The sequence below is a fragment of the Gymnoscopelus microlampas genome (assembly GCF_963454915.1).
Source record: "Gymnoscopelus microlampas genome assembly, chromosome: 1".
In the NCBI taxonomy this organism is placed as follows: Eukaryota; Metazoa; Chordata; class Actinopteri; order Myctophiformes; family Myctophidae; genus Gymnoscopelus; species Gymnoscopelus microlampas.
The window spans coordinates 11,304,125-11,318,700 of NC_139962.1; the positions used below are offsets into that span (position 1 = coordinate 11,304,125).

Here is a 14,576-nt window from a genome sequence, read left to right on the forward strand (position 1 = left end):
ATTAGGCCGCAGACCCCCATATGAAAGCAGGATTTTGAAGAGAAGATGTGTATAAAAATATGTCTAACTTATTCAAAATTATTCCAAGATTTTTCAAAATATTTGAAAGAAGAAGCCAAAGTATAAAATAGGGTTAAAGGGGTTAAACTGATAGCGATGCCATCAGTTTAACCCCCCTGGAGCTGGAGCCCCCCTGGAACCCCCTCAAGGACCCCACTTTGATAATAACTGGCCTACAGAATTAGTTTCATTCACCCATGTGCTGCAAACCTCACACCAATCCACCAGAACCAAAATAGTCCCATTCATTCTGACCATGCAGTTTATGGACAAAGCACAAGTAATCCTTAAAAATCCTGGAACACTCTGGACAGCTTTTTGCTCCTAATGACAGAGGAAGAGACCAGAGTGGAGAGGAGGTCGCCTGGCAACGGCCACAGCATGGCAACGGACAAAGCAACAATACAGCCATACGGCTGGCCGCCGGCAACCAGCCAGTGCCTGTAGTGCTTACACCTATCCCAGGAAGCACACACACGCACGCACTCACTCACGCACGCACGCACGCACGCACGCACGCACGCACGCACGCACGCACGCACGCACGCACGCACGCACGCACGCACACACACACACACACACGTCTAAATGAACTATTTCCTTCCAAAAACTAGACAAGTAGCATGTCTTTTTTTAAACTAAAACGAACATTACTGACCCTGTCAATCTAAATGGGTGACATTGCTTATAGGGTAACTAGAGTTTCGGGGGGCTACGCCCCCCTCAACCCCAGCCGCGCACGGGGCCCAGCGTGGCCGTGTGTATATTGGGGGACCCAAATTGCCGGAGTGAAAGTGTGGAAAAGTTTTTTTGAAAAAGGAAAAAATTTGAAGAAATAATATTTGTTATGTTTCAGGGGGTCCACAGGGGGTCCGCGGACCCCCTGATGGTCCACTGACCCCCTGTGGAGTGTTGGGACGCGCGGGGACACCCCTGGAACATTGCGGACCATTTCGGTGTTTTTTTTTTTTTCATGAAGGTGGTTGCTTGTTTCTGGCGCAGGCTGTGCAAACCTGGCAACCCAGCGCATGCTGCCGCACGTTTAAGTGGCGTCGCGTCATGAGGGTCAGTGGGGCCGTGGCTCGGTCAGTGAAGACCCTGTAGTGCGGATGATATGTGGCATAGAGGGGCAGATTGTAAATCCACAGAGGAAACATCCGTGGGCTACCATTGGTTCAGCGATGTGTGCGGTGGCCCTGCGGCCCCTCCTCCTCCACCAATGTGCAGCAGTGAGAGCCCTGACGTCACAACAATTGGAGCGATGGGCACTGCACTGTGGTTGGTTAGGGTACACCTAGGGCCCAGGTAGAACCCAGTTAAAGCCTGCATGGGCAAACCCAGTTAGGACCCGCCTTGGTCCCACATAAACATGGCTAGTTGGGGCCCACCTAAGGGCCAGGTAGAAGCTACTTATAGCCTGCATGGGCATCGCAGTTGGGACTGAAGTGGATGCCGCTGACATTGCTGACATGGGGTCCATATGGTTTAGCCCACCTTGAAACCATATGGGAACTACGCTGGCATGCTGGCTGTAATGCAAACGCTGCATCATACCTGCAGTGTGTAGTTTGATGTTGTGTGTGTAGCAGATATACCTGCAGTGTGTAGATCAATGTCCATAGGAAAGTCAATGCCCAGCAGTGTTTTTTTTCCCCAGCAGAGTTTCTAGGGTCTCTGTGTCTCTCTGGAAGAGGTTGCACATGAACTCTGCAGCCGCACTGAGGCGCTCCAACACAAACATTCTGACATTAAGCTGCTTCACACAACAAACATCAGCACCACGCTGCTGTTTGTCCAAAAGACACATGTCCTCTCCCACCGACGTCATGTGTTCATTTATCGACAGCCGTACAGACTCCTTTTGACACATTTTACGTCGTTTATGCAGCTCTCACTGACTCTCCACATCGGGCTGTTATTTTGCTGCGATCAAGTCAACGATGTGAGAGATTAGCTATCACAGACGGACGGACAGGGGGTGAAACATAGTCTTGCGCCATGCCTTTCGGCCTGGCGGAGACAATAAAAAACCGAAAGTAAAGGAAATGGCCATTTCTGCAACAGAAGTAGTCAATAAACTATGCTATGAAAACATGGGCGACATTGGCAAAGAATGTAAGAAAGAGGCAATCATGTAGAAAATAGCCGATCTCCAAGCTTACAAAGCCTGTCAACGTGAGGCGTTTCGAGCTTGTAGATCGGCTATTTTCACAATATTTACTTGTGGAACGGAGTCAAACAGAATGGGGGGGGCCCAGATCAAGTACGTGTATTTGGGGGGGGGGGGGGGGCGGCGGCGTGAAAGGGTTGATAAACACTGCTCTAATCGGAGCGAAATTATCTGAAATTACTACATGACCATAATGCAGCGTAACATGCGTTGCACGGGGCGGTCCTGCCATTACGTTAGTTACTGTAGTTGCTGTGGAGCGACATAGTTCTCCAGAAGACACACACAAACATACACCATCTACAATGGACGAACTGAGCAGCAATATAGACATTCACCACACGAACGTGCATTGTTGACAAAGTGATTGCACAGCCGCTGCAGGCATGACAACCAGGTTAGCGTTAGCGACATGGCAGCTATCACAGCGCCCTGTCCGTCGTGCTGCAACTGCCTGTGATGGCTACAGCAGTAACAGCAAGCTGTCTGCGATGCCATTGTCTGGAGACTGCTCTTAGCGTGACACGACCAATGAGAGTGAGCGCTGTAGTTGTTGCTAAGATACGGTGGCGTCTCTGCCCCATAGCTTGTAGATCTCTCACACATGATTGGCGTAGGCTGCGTTGCCAGGTCTGACTGTGTGTCTAAGCAATGGTCGGCTTATTTTTGCGCGCCTTTGGGCTCGTTTGCATTGTGCGCACGGCAGCGCTTGTTTAGCGTACGTCAGCGCGACGTGGCAACGGCCGTGGCAACGTGAAAGGTGATTGGCTGGTGAAAAGAAACACCCGACGTTACACCAGACATGGTGCCTGGAGAAAATGGTGACCAAAAAAAACAGTTTGGAAAAAAAGGAAAAAAAACCCGCAGCGGCTGGCTGGTGTTGTGGTGATGAGGTCGTGCGCACGGTAAACGGTACGAAGCTGTCTCCCCTTCCGTTTTGTCCGACATTTGGTGAGTAGAATTAATTATGTTGCGCGGTGGAAACGGTGTAGTGAGCAGTGAGATGTCCCCTACGCGAGGCGTAAATTCATCGCGGCCGCCGTGGCGAGTCAGTAGGCGACATGTGGTCTGGCGGTGCGTTGTTTATTCGATAACAGAGCTGTGGGGTGTCACCACCGAGGGTGCGGAAGTTGCTCGGCATTTATATAGTTAGATGGCAGGTGTGATGTTTAACAACATAACATAATAAAAAAGTGGATCATTCATTTTAGATGTGACTCTCTGATTCTTTAAAGTTAAAGAAAATATAAAATATCCCAGGATGAAGTCTGACTCCAGAAAAGGCCTGTCTAGGTTTTTCATGTTATTTTGGTAAAGCTTTATACATGCTTATTTGTCAGGTGTGCTGTCGTATGCAATTTTGATGAATTGTTGTACCCTTTAGTAATTTAATAGTCACAAACACACACACACACACACACACACACACACACACACACACACACACACACACACACACACACACACACACACACACACACACACACACACACACACACACACACACACTCACTGATCTGAACTATCCACATTTGAGGCAGGGCACACTTGTATGAAAATGAGAGTAAGACGATAAGGTGAAGATAAGGATAATTCCTTTTAACAGGTCGTTCATGAAAGTCCTTGCGGTCTTGTTTCCAATGAGAACCTGTGAGCAATTACGGGTTAAGAGTCTTGCTCAGGGACAAATTTCATTTCATCGACACATATGCTGACCTGGCCTGGAATCGAACCTGGGGCAACCAGGGCCTCTGGCTCCCTAGGCGGGCTCACTAACCATTCACTAACCATTCAGCTATGGCCGCCCCCAAGATGACAAAGAGACAGGCATTAGAAGAGGAGGATTCTGTGACATTTGGTCCAGATTTGGTCCTCCAGCATGAAAACAACAAATGATTTGAATAAATCATATGCCACAGGCTTCTCTGCCTTATCTATACAGCATGTGAACATGTGTAGAGGAAATTCCACTGAATGGAACAAATCAGCCTGTAGCCTATTACAGGGTCTGCATGTGTGTATTGTTTTCCCTATATTCTTTACGCGACTAATTCAGTTGATGCCACATTATTTGATCAGCAAACTGATAAAAAACTAATATTGTATCTAAGACCAGTAACCGTTCATCTAATATCATTTACTAAGTACAGTGTATTCTGGTTCAAATAAATATCCGTTGTGTAGTATTCCTCCATGGAGTGCTCTGAGGCTGGAGCAGAGTGTTTACAAGACGCCATTGTACAACTGAGGAAGGGGAAAGAATTAAGGCTGAACGAACTCTTCGAGAGACAGAAAATAGTGGCAGAAAATGTGCATTTATTTAAATACCTCCACTTTCCCACAAGATTAACACGGACCTCATTCTCCCCTCTTCCTCCAGTGACTATGGCAATGAAGTGATTTTCCCTAGAAATGCTCTCTGAACGGCCTGTTAGAGCGCGTGTCAGGTTCTTGATCCGACCGGAGCTTCTTAGAGGACGTAAAGGACTACTTCACCCATTTTCAACCTATCTTCATATAATTGGTCCTCACTAATGCTCATGATAAAATGCTACAATGTTGTCCTACTCTGTCTGTTTCTCAGAGGAGGGCTGTGGACAGTTCAGAAACCCGTCTACCAGTGACATCATCGTTAGGAAGGTTTTTTTTTCCCAACAAGATTAAAAAAAATGTATTTAGATTGTTATTAACGTGAGAACGATGGCTTCTATTATTGCATTGCAACTTTCCAGGAGCAGAAAGCCTGCAGTTTCTATAAGTATGGATTCCCCATCGATGATGTCACTGGTAGACGGGTTCCTGAACTGTCCACAGCCCTCCTCTGAGACACAAACTTAGTAAAAAAATTGTACCATTTTATCACAAGCCTTAGTGAGGACCTATTATATGAAGATAGGTTGAAAATGGGTGAAGTCGTCCTAAGGTCTGAAAGGCATCCGAGTGTTACGCCGAATATTATATGGTGACTAGGGGTGTTTCACGATACAATACACGATATTGGGCTCACGATATCGATACGATACGAGATATGGCAGTTTTTTATTATGAAAATATATGGGGGGGGGAAAGAAAATGCAAACAAATACTTCTGCTTTAGCATTATTATTATTGCAAATAAAAGTAGTGTTTTATTTTTTTTCCAAAAACGCCACAACGATACATATCGTCACGAAAACGTATCACGATATATCGCGGGACGATATATTGGCACACCCCTAATGGTGACCTATAGATTTCTGTTCCGCCCGCTGGCTGCAGACTTGTTCCAGTGGACGAGGTTTCCAGCAGACGAGGTCAAGTGCTGTCAATCGGCCAATCATCAAAAGGTTGCGCAAGCGTCACTTTTCCTTCCCGTCTATTCATTAGCCTTCGGCTGTTTCACAGCCTGCGGCAAAAAAAAAGCTCTCCGCTGATCTTTCAGGCTGTAAGAACACAGTAAACTGGCAATATGTAATTTCATTACGCAATGCTTTTATAATGTTGTTGCTGTCGGGCATACACCTTGATTTTTTTGTAAATGAATGCCCTACTTTATCATACAACAGTGTTAGATAGATAGACACCAGGCTACAGTGTCCTCACAACATAAAGAGAGAGTTGGTGTCAAACCGTGCAACCGTACAATCAGTGCAATGCAATGAAAAGAAAAAGTGACAGTGTCCCAGTGTTGATTTTGTTGACTAAAACTATGGTGAAACATGTTCGTCGACTACCTTTTTTCACTGCCAAAAACTAAATAAAAACTAAGCTATGATGACTAAAACTAAGACTATTGACAATTTCGTCGACAGATAAAAACTAGACTAAAATGTTAGTGAGTGACTAGTGGAGAAGAGATCCAGCAGAACTAAAAGACAAGTCATTTTATGTTTGGTTGCGCTCGGGTGTTGCGCTCTGAAAATAGCAGATCTACAAGCTCACAGTGTGAGCTTGTAGATCGGCTATTTTCAGCATGCAACCGAGTGTAAAATCAGCCATTATGACGCCATCAAGGCACCGCCAAAACACATTTTAGTCGACTGAATCAACTGTAGATTTAGTCAACTATAATCTTGATATTTTATTTTTTCTATGATATTTTGTCGACTGAAACTAGACAAAAACTAAAACATTTCAGATGACTAAAATATGACTAAAACTAAATGGAATTCTATTCAAAAGACTATGACTAAAAAAACGAAATCAAAATTTGCTGTCAAAATCAACACTGATGTCCACAGTGTCCACAGTGCAATCAGTACAATAACTACCTAATCATCATTAGAGGTCAGAGTCCTTGGTAAATCTTTTATTCAAAGTTATTTGACACTTGACCTGGCAGAGCGACCAACGTGTGTCTCGTTGTAAATCCTCATACTGTAGCTACCGGCACAAAGGACATGCCAAGTCTCATACAGTTTCACCCGGGGAGGGGTAGGTGAATCTATTGTCTGTTTCCTCTCCTTGCTCAGATGCCCCACTGTATCTAGGTGGAGGGGGTGGGAGGGGTTTCCCATGATTCTTCCTCGCTGTACGCACCTCCTCCACCCCCTCCAGTGAGGTCCCTACGACAGAGCCCGCTCTCCTCACAGAGCCTGTTTTGGTTGTTAGTGTCACCCGCTCTGTTGTGACCCCGCGTCGCTCACAACGCGTCGCACTGATCTGCTATTTTCAGAGTGCAACACCCGAACGCAACCTAAAATAAAATGACTTGTCTTTTAGTTCTACTGGATCTCTTCTCCACTAGTCCCTCACTAACATTTTAGTCTAGTTTTTATTTGTTATTTGTTTTATTTTAAGAAATTGCCAATATATTTAGTCTTAGTTTTAGTCATCGTAGCTTATTTTTTATTTAGTTTTTGTTTAGTTTTCGTCAGTGAAAAAAGGTAGTCGACGAACATTTATTTGTCATAGTTTTAGTCGACAAAATCAACATTGAATAACAATAACATAGATTAGATTTGCTGATGTGATCTCACGTACAGTATTTGTTGCGGCGTTAAACGGCATGACGGTGCAGTGCCTCATTAAAACATTCAGTCAACACAAACAATAAATAAAAGGATCTACACACATAATACATATATTACACCTCCTACTATGGTACTCCTCCAGCACAGTCGAGTGTGTCTGGAAACTAGACTATAGCTACAGTATCATTTAAATGGTGCTAGAAGCTTGCTGTTCTGCCAGTTTGTTAAGTCCAATTGGAGCAAGTGTATCTAATAAGATGGTGAGAAACTAAATGAGGCTGTTTGGCTGTATTGTATGTATGTGTAAAAGTGTGTTTATGGGGAGAGAGAAAGGAGAAAGAGAGAGAGGGAGAGAGATAGAGTGATAGAGAGAGAGTGAGAGAGAGAGAGAGAGAGAGAGAGAGAGACAGAGAGAGAGAGAGAGAGAGAGAGAGAGAGAGAGAGAGAGAGAGAGAGAGAGAAAATGGGGGAGGGGAAGTGTGCCAGCTATTGGGTGAATTTCCTTGCATCAGCAGAAACGAGCAGCCAGTCAATATTCAACAGAAACAGAATCACAGCAATTACTGGCCATCCCCTGTCTGTAAAACTCAAATTCAGCTCCATTTCCATATAATATCTGCTAATTTTATCTCTGGCCCTCTCTCTATCTGAGGGTGAATTATAGATGAAATACTAAGGGTCAATAATACACATAGATATACTGTAAGCTACTGTACACGCTTTTCTTCCGCAGCAGAATCAGCCTCCCTCATCCACATCTTTGTCATAATCTGTTTTTATGGTGTGTCCTCTATTTTTCACTTCAACATGTGAGTCCTCCTCAGCCTGTCCTAAAAGCTGTCAAAAGTCACCACATCTCTGTTTACAACAACAACAATCACACCGATTCTACAACTATAGGACTCTAGCAGCGGCTCCAGGTTAAACACCAACTCAACTCATCTAGCCTAATTGTTTGTTGAACATTTTAGTGTGCTGTCATGTTCTCATATTTTGCACTAACCACTATGCGTGTGATGTGAACAAAAACAGAGCTGCAAACAGCAATGATTGGGCACAGACGCCTTTGTTACACATTGAGACGCGACGGCAAGCCAACCGCACTGTTACCACAAATCAACACAATATAGGCTCTATGCACAGCCACCATACTGGAAAGAAATTGGGCCTCTTCCTTACTTCCTTCACAGGTGTTTCGAATAATACTAATGAAGGCTCTGTTCCATTCAAACTGTGTGTATTGTGCATGTTGGCTCACTGGAAACACTCTGCTACACCAGTGGGTCTCAAATTGTGGTCCAGGGACCCCTCATGGTTCCTTGAGGGGGTTCCAAATGGACCCTTACAGGTGTGTAACTCTGAGAGTGTCCAAATGGAACCAAATGGACCCGTAACAGTTATGGGGTCCTTGAAATCAAAAAGGTTTGGGAACCACTGTGCTCCACTAAATGGAACAGAGCCTTCATTAGTATCATTGGTAACACCTGTTAAGGCAGTAAGGAAGGGGCCCAATTTCTTACCAATATGGCTGCTGTGCATAGAGCCTATTCCAAACCTATGATTAATTTGTAAAACCTCCTGTTGTCAGAGGCTGGCGGCATAACTATGAGTATGAATGGGCCGGTAGATGTCTTCAGACAGGGACTCTCATCAAACTTGAGAATACACAAAGGATCTCACCATAATTTTCAGTTTGTTACAAACTGAATAAATGTGAAAGGTACCAATTCCTAGTGAGTGAGGGGAAAAGATACAGAAAAACATAGGGAGACATTTTGCTAAATCCCAATACTCAAATATCTGCCTCCTCGACTCCGTCCCCCTTCACATGACAACCAACCCTCCCGGCTCCGGAGTAGTCCAGCGATGCAGCGGTGTGACACGTCATAAATAATTGCTGTCGTCGCATCAAAATGATGCTGACTGAGTGAGGAGCATTCCTTAAAGTGAACCTGATCGATAAGGGGCAAGGATACGATTCAAGTGGAGGACGCAAGGAGGTTTGAGTATTGGGATCTGGCTATTGAGAGTGAATAAGATGGTGGAGGGGGAAGAGTGAGTGAGAATGAGTGAGTGGGACCGTCAGAGAACGAGAGAAAGAGTGAAGAGAGAGCTCAGACCAGAGCTTGCTCTAATCCTCTGAGGGAGCTCAGGTTACATGTCACAGGCACATTTGTCATCGATTCCAAATGAATAGATCGACGGGAGGATGCATTGCGGTGGGGACCAGCTCCACACACATGCGCGAGCGCACACATACACACACATGCATGTGTGTGATTACACACACACACGCGCGCGCGCACGCACGCACGCACGCACGCACGCACGCACACACACACACACACACACACACACACACACACACACACACACACACACACACACACACACACACACACACACACACACACACACACACACACACACATACCACACTGTACACACACAGGACAAAAGCATATCCTGGAGAAGCTGTGCCCTCTGGTGGCAGTGCAGTGAAGCATGTTGGTATATTATTGGCTGATAATACCTTCCCTGATGCCAGTGGTTGAGCTACTGTATATCTCCAGTGAACCGAGTACCCTCTCTGAACTCACACAGTCTCCAGCTGGATAAGCTGCTTCCACCTTCCCACTGTATTCTCTACCATCATCTGCAAGCAAACCAGGGCATTATGCCTAAATCAACATTACGTCAAATTAAAGTCATACTCTCTAGGATTTTCTGTTTGGTAGTTTGGTAACTACCATGTGGTGACTGGTCGTTTTTATATAACATCTTACACTTATAATTTGTAACGCATCCTAATTTGTAACACACACACCAATCTGGGAACCCAGAGCCAATTGAAAAGGAAAAACAGCAGAATCTGTTCTTGAGAGATTACACACGCACGCACGCACGCACGCACACACACACACACACACACACACACACACACACACACACACACACACACACACACACACACACACACACACACACACACACACACACACAAAATATTACAATCTAATTTGCAGAGGAAGGGGCTTTTTTCTTGTCACAATAGTACAGTAAGCTGTGGGTTGCAATAATAGACTGTAATAAAAAATATGGACAAAGGGAACGGTGAAACCATTGGACCCGTTTTGAAGCCACTTTTTCAGCTAATTCAAATCCACCATCTTGGAATGTTCCGAAAAGCAACCGGAAACAAATGCTTCATATCCAGCGGAGCTTCTTTGCCTCCTTGTTAGGTTTGAGCTGAGTGGAGCTGTCTCTGGTGCTGAGTAGCACTGGACAGGTGAGCTCTGTCCATGGTCCTGAACCACATGGACTGTGGGCTGTCCGTGGTGCTCGAGTAGTACAGTGGACAGGTGAGCTCTGTCCATGGTTCTGAACCAGTGGTTTTCAACCTTTTTCGCGTCAAGGACACCCAAATTGACACATATTAGCCCGTAGACCCCCATTTGAAAATATATGCCAGGGTAACATCATCATTAGTGTTCATTTAACTCTGAGAGTGTACAAATGGAACCAAATGGACCCGTTAGGGTCCATTTGGTTCTCTCAGAGTTACAGACACATAAGGGTCAATTTGGTTCCTAACTATTAATTTGGCTGGGGACCCCCTGGAACCCCCTCAAGGACCACTGGTGGTCCCCGGACCACTGGTTGAGAACCACTGTTCTAAACCATACAGCTCCCTTATCCGACAGTTAGAATTCACAAGGCGTACTGTGTTTATCCATTCGCTCCAAACTCAATGCATGCCATGGGAAATACAATAATATACCTTTCATGCTGCAACGTTTTTCCTTTAAACTTTGATTAAAACTGAGATGTTGCCCCTGATTTTGCCCAGTAGTGGGTCGGCCCAATGCGCATGCGTGGCGGCCCTACTGCGCATGTGTCAAATCCCTACAGCCACAGCATTCGGCGCAGGTGGCAGGCACCACAAATGCACACAGCCGTTCAGGACTTGCACCAAACAAGGCATGCCACCAGGCAGCAACAGCTAGACAGGAGAAGCACTATTTTCTTTCTTATACAAACAAATCATGCCATGGACAGTCAACATTCAACCTCTCTTACTATCACTAGGCTTGTGCGACGATGCTATTCCATATGTGTCCTGTCGCGTCCGGCAATGCATAGGCAGGTCACACAATCAGATGAGTAACCATGCGTAGCATGTCCAACGGACAGTCAACAGTCAACAAACATGTCCATGAACAAAAAAAGTATACTGGACTTAATTTCCAACTGATTCTACTATTAAGTATAATTTTCATATTCACATTTCACATTAACATTCGCATGTACATTTTTTATACAGCAAATCCAGCATAATACTCCTTTCACTGTCTTCACTAAATAATAAATAACAATAAATACAATAACAAATAATAATATTAGGTTGATGCAGGGAGTGTGGCAGGCAAAGGAGTACAATGATTTGACTGTGTTGTGTTTAAGGCTCTAGTCAGACCTGAGTAAGTTATGGATACAAAAAGAAACAGCACAGCATATGGCTGCCCTGGTCCTGGGCCAGTGGCTGGGGAGATCAGCGGGTATGATCTCAGAGGAATAAATTAGGGGGCGAAGAGAAGTATGAGAGGAAGAGAGGATGCTAGGGAGGAATAAAAGCCAGGAATTCATGTTTTGGAATGGGCCTTTATATAGGAATTTTAAATAATAAAATGCACTTGTGTGTCTCTCTCTCTCTCTCACATCTCATTTGCTCCTCTCTTTGCTCCTCTCTCACACACACACACACACACACACACACACACACACACACACACACACACACACACACACACACACACACACACACACACACACACACACACACACACACACACACACACACACACACACACACACACACACACACACACATCTTGCCCACTATTACCCTGCATATTTCAGCAAATATGAACTGAGCAGGTGAAAGCAATGACACATTAGAAGACATAGCCAAAGACGTCACATGTCAACAAACAAATGCTTCTGCTGCTTTCCATATAATCCAATTGCCATAAATGAATGAGCAGGACAATCGACTTATGATTTCATAAACCACACCAATCAAGCAACAACGTGGGTTCAAGTCTAACCAATCGGCTGCATTAAAAAATATATATTCAGAACCTGTGAATGCAAACATTACCATATCAAACATCATGAAGACCAGGAACAGGCTAAAAGGGGGGGAAAGACAAGAAATGAATGACCAGCAGTCGACCAGTAAATCTTCCTGCCATGCCGAAATGAAAATTCCTGTGGAGCCAGGGTCAGTGGACCTCTCTGCCCCCCCCATCTGCTCCTGTGAGTTGTGTATGTATTTTAGCCTAAATAATGAGTGTATACAGTAGATACAGTACACTGACACAAAGCTACATAGGTTATTTGCGAGTCACTCAATCACAGCCTGATTAGGCATATTATTCTATTGTTAGTACAGTTGTCAATGCATGCTTTAAAAGACGATATTAGATACGTGTTTGTGGCTCAGCGTGGTAATTATAGCCTACCGAAGTGAAGATAGAGAGTGGTGTCAGCCTGTTTTCTGCATGGCTAATAAGACAGGGACAGACATGGTGGGCAGGTATCTCTCTCTCTCTCTCTCTCTCTCTCTCTCTCTCTCTCTCTCTCTCTCTCTCTCTCTCTCTCTCTCTCTCTCTCTCTCTCTCTCTCTCTCTCTCTCTCTCTCTCTCTCTCTCTCTCTCTCTCTCTGTGTGTGTGTGTGTGTGTGTGTGTGTGTGTGTGTGTGTGTGTGTGTGTGTGTGTGTGTGTGTGTGTGTGTGTGTATAAGTTAAAGGAAAATGTTTTGCAGCTGCTATGCAATCCCACCATTACCCACCAGTCTAATAAACAAACCTCCTTTGACATAATTGAGTGAGTGTTGCATGTCAACTTAGTTGTAATACATTACTGGAATTTAGAATTTACAGCATTAGATTTACAGATCATTAGAACTTGCTAGGCCTGACCAAAATGCACTCTTGGGATTATCCCAAGAGCCACATATAAATATTACATAATCTGTGGTAGATTATTTCTTAAAAACAACGTTTGGTAGAGCGAGAATTCTATTTATTGTTCTTCAGTGTTGTGTTCCTCTAGTCACTGCATGCTTTGTTTTGCTAAAGGCGTTAAGTGTCTGATTAATCTGTGTCAGATGCGGTGACAACACTGGGGAGCCAGACACGCCCTTAAATAACATGTGGCAACGGACGACGGATCAACAAATACAAGATGTACTGTAATCCTTTGGGCTGAATGGGCTCCCTGAGCAAATGTTCCAGACAGTGCTGCAGTCACGGTTTTCAAACGAGAGGAGAGAAAAAAAAGCCCCTGAGTCAAAGCTGGTGCCATCAACAAGCATCATCAGCACCAATTCCTTCCCATCTGCAGACTTCTTTGAATGAGAGATCAGATACTGCTGCTCTGCACTGCAGAGCAGCAGTATCTGATCTCTCATTCAAAGACAAGACTATGGGAAATCTCTGCCCGGATCACGCAAACAAAAAAAATCTCCGGCGCAGGCATTAACATCTCTAGTATTTAAGAGGGATTTTAACAGCCTCCTCTTACCTGAAACTTGCTGGCGAGTCAACCTGGACGCTGCTACGCCGAGCACGGCGGGGAGGGCTGGGTTTTCTCTTCTCTCTGTCCGCCATGCCGATGCTTTATTCCTCCATCCGTTTATTATACAGTGGCAGCGCAATATCCTCCACCAGGCTCCAGCAATACGGTAGCCTATAATACCTGACAGCGGTCCAAGAGATGCTGCCTGTGATATGAGCCACGCCGAGAGGGGAGGGGTTGGCAACTCCGACAGCAGCAACTCAATAATGGGATTTAAGTTTCACAAAACAAACAGTAGGCTACACCGTACAATATCACTATCATTTTAAAATAAAAGTCCCACGTTTCATGCAGGCTGTGACATTTCTGTTCTGTAACGTGACCTAGAATAATATATAATTATACCAATAGGCAAGTAACAAAGGAACACACAGAAATATGTAGACTAAAACTAAAGCGAGGGAATATCTCGTTTTCATGACTAAAAATGATATTGCACGCTGGCTGCCACCAGTATTTAGACACCATTTTCTGTCGACGAACTTAGAGACGTTTCGGAAATGGCTTATAATTAGGGGTATAAATGTTGTTTAATTTCATGTTTGTAGCCTAGCCTGGCTATCTGTGTGGAGACGAGCAGAGAAGTGCGTACTGAGCCAGCGCGAGCTCGAGGCGTCATATCATAAGATGCCCAACAGAGGGCACTATCACAAAAGAAGCAGTTGTGTTTGTGCTTGCCATCTGAGGGATTGAAAAGGTCACTGGAAGTTGGGGGGGAAATATAAAAAAGTAGTTACCAGATTGGAAATAGC

The 14,576-nt window shown here is 44.7% G+C and overlaps 1 protein-coding gene across 1 annotated transcript in view; it reads right to left on the reverse strand.

Moving 5' to 3' along the window:
- Positions 1-13,856, reverse strand: part of mapk8ip1b (mitogen-activated protein kinase 8 interacting protein 1b) — a gene marked incomplete at its 5' end in the record, with an annotated part of 62,538 nt that extends 48,682 nt beyond the window's left edge. Inside the window, one exon of the mRNA XM_084085276.1 lies at positions 13,771-13,856. Within this exon, the coding sequence (XP_083941402.1) occupies positions 13,771-13,856 (86 nt within the window). The remainder of the gene's footprint in view (positions 1-13,770) is intronic.
- Between the last annotated feature and the right edge of the window lie 720 nt (positions 13,857-14,576).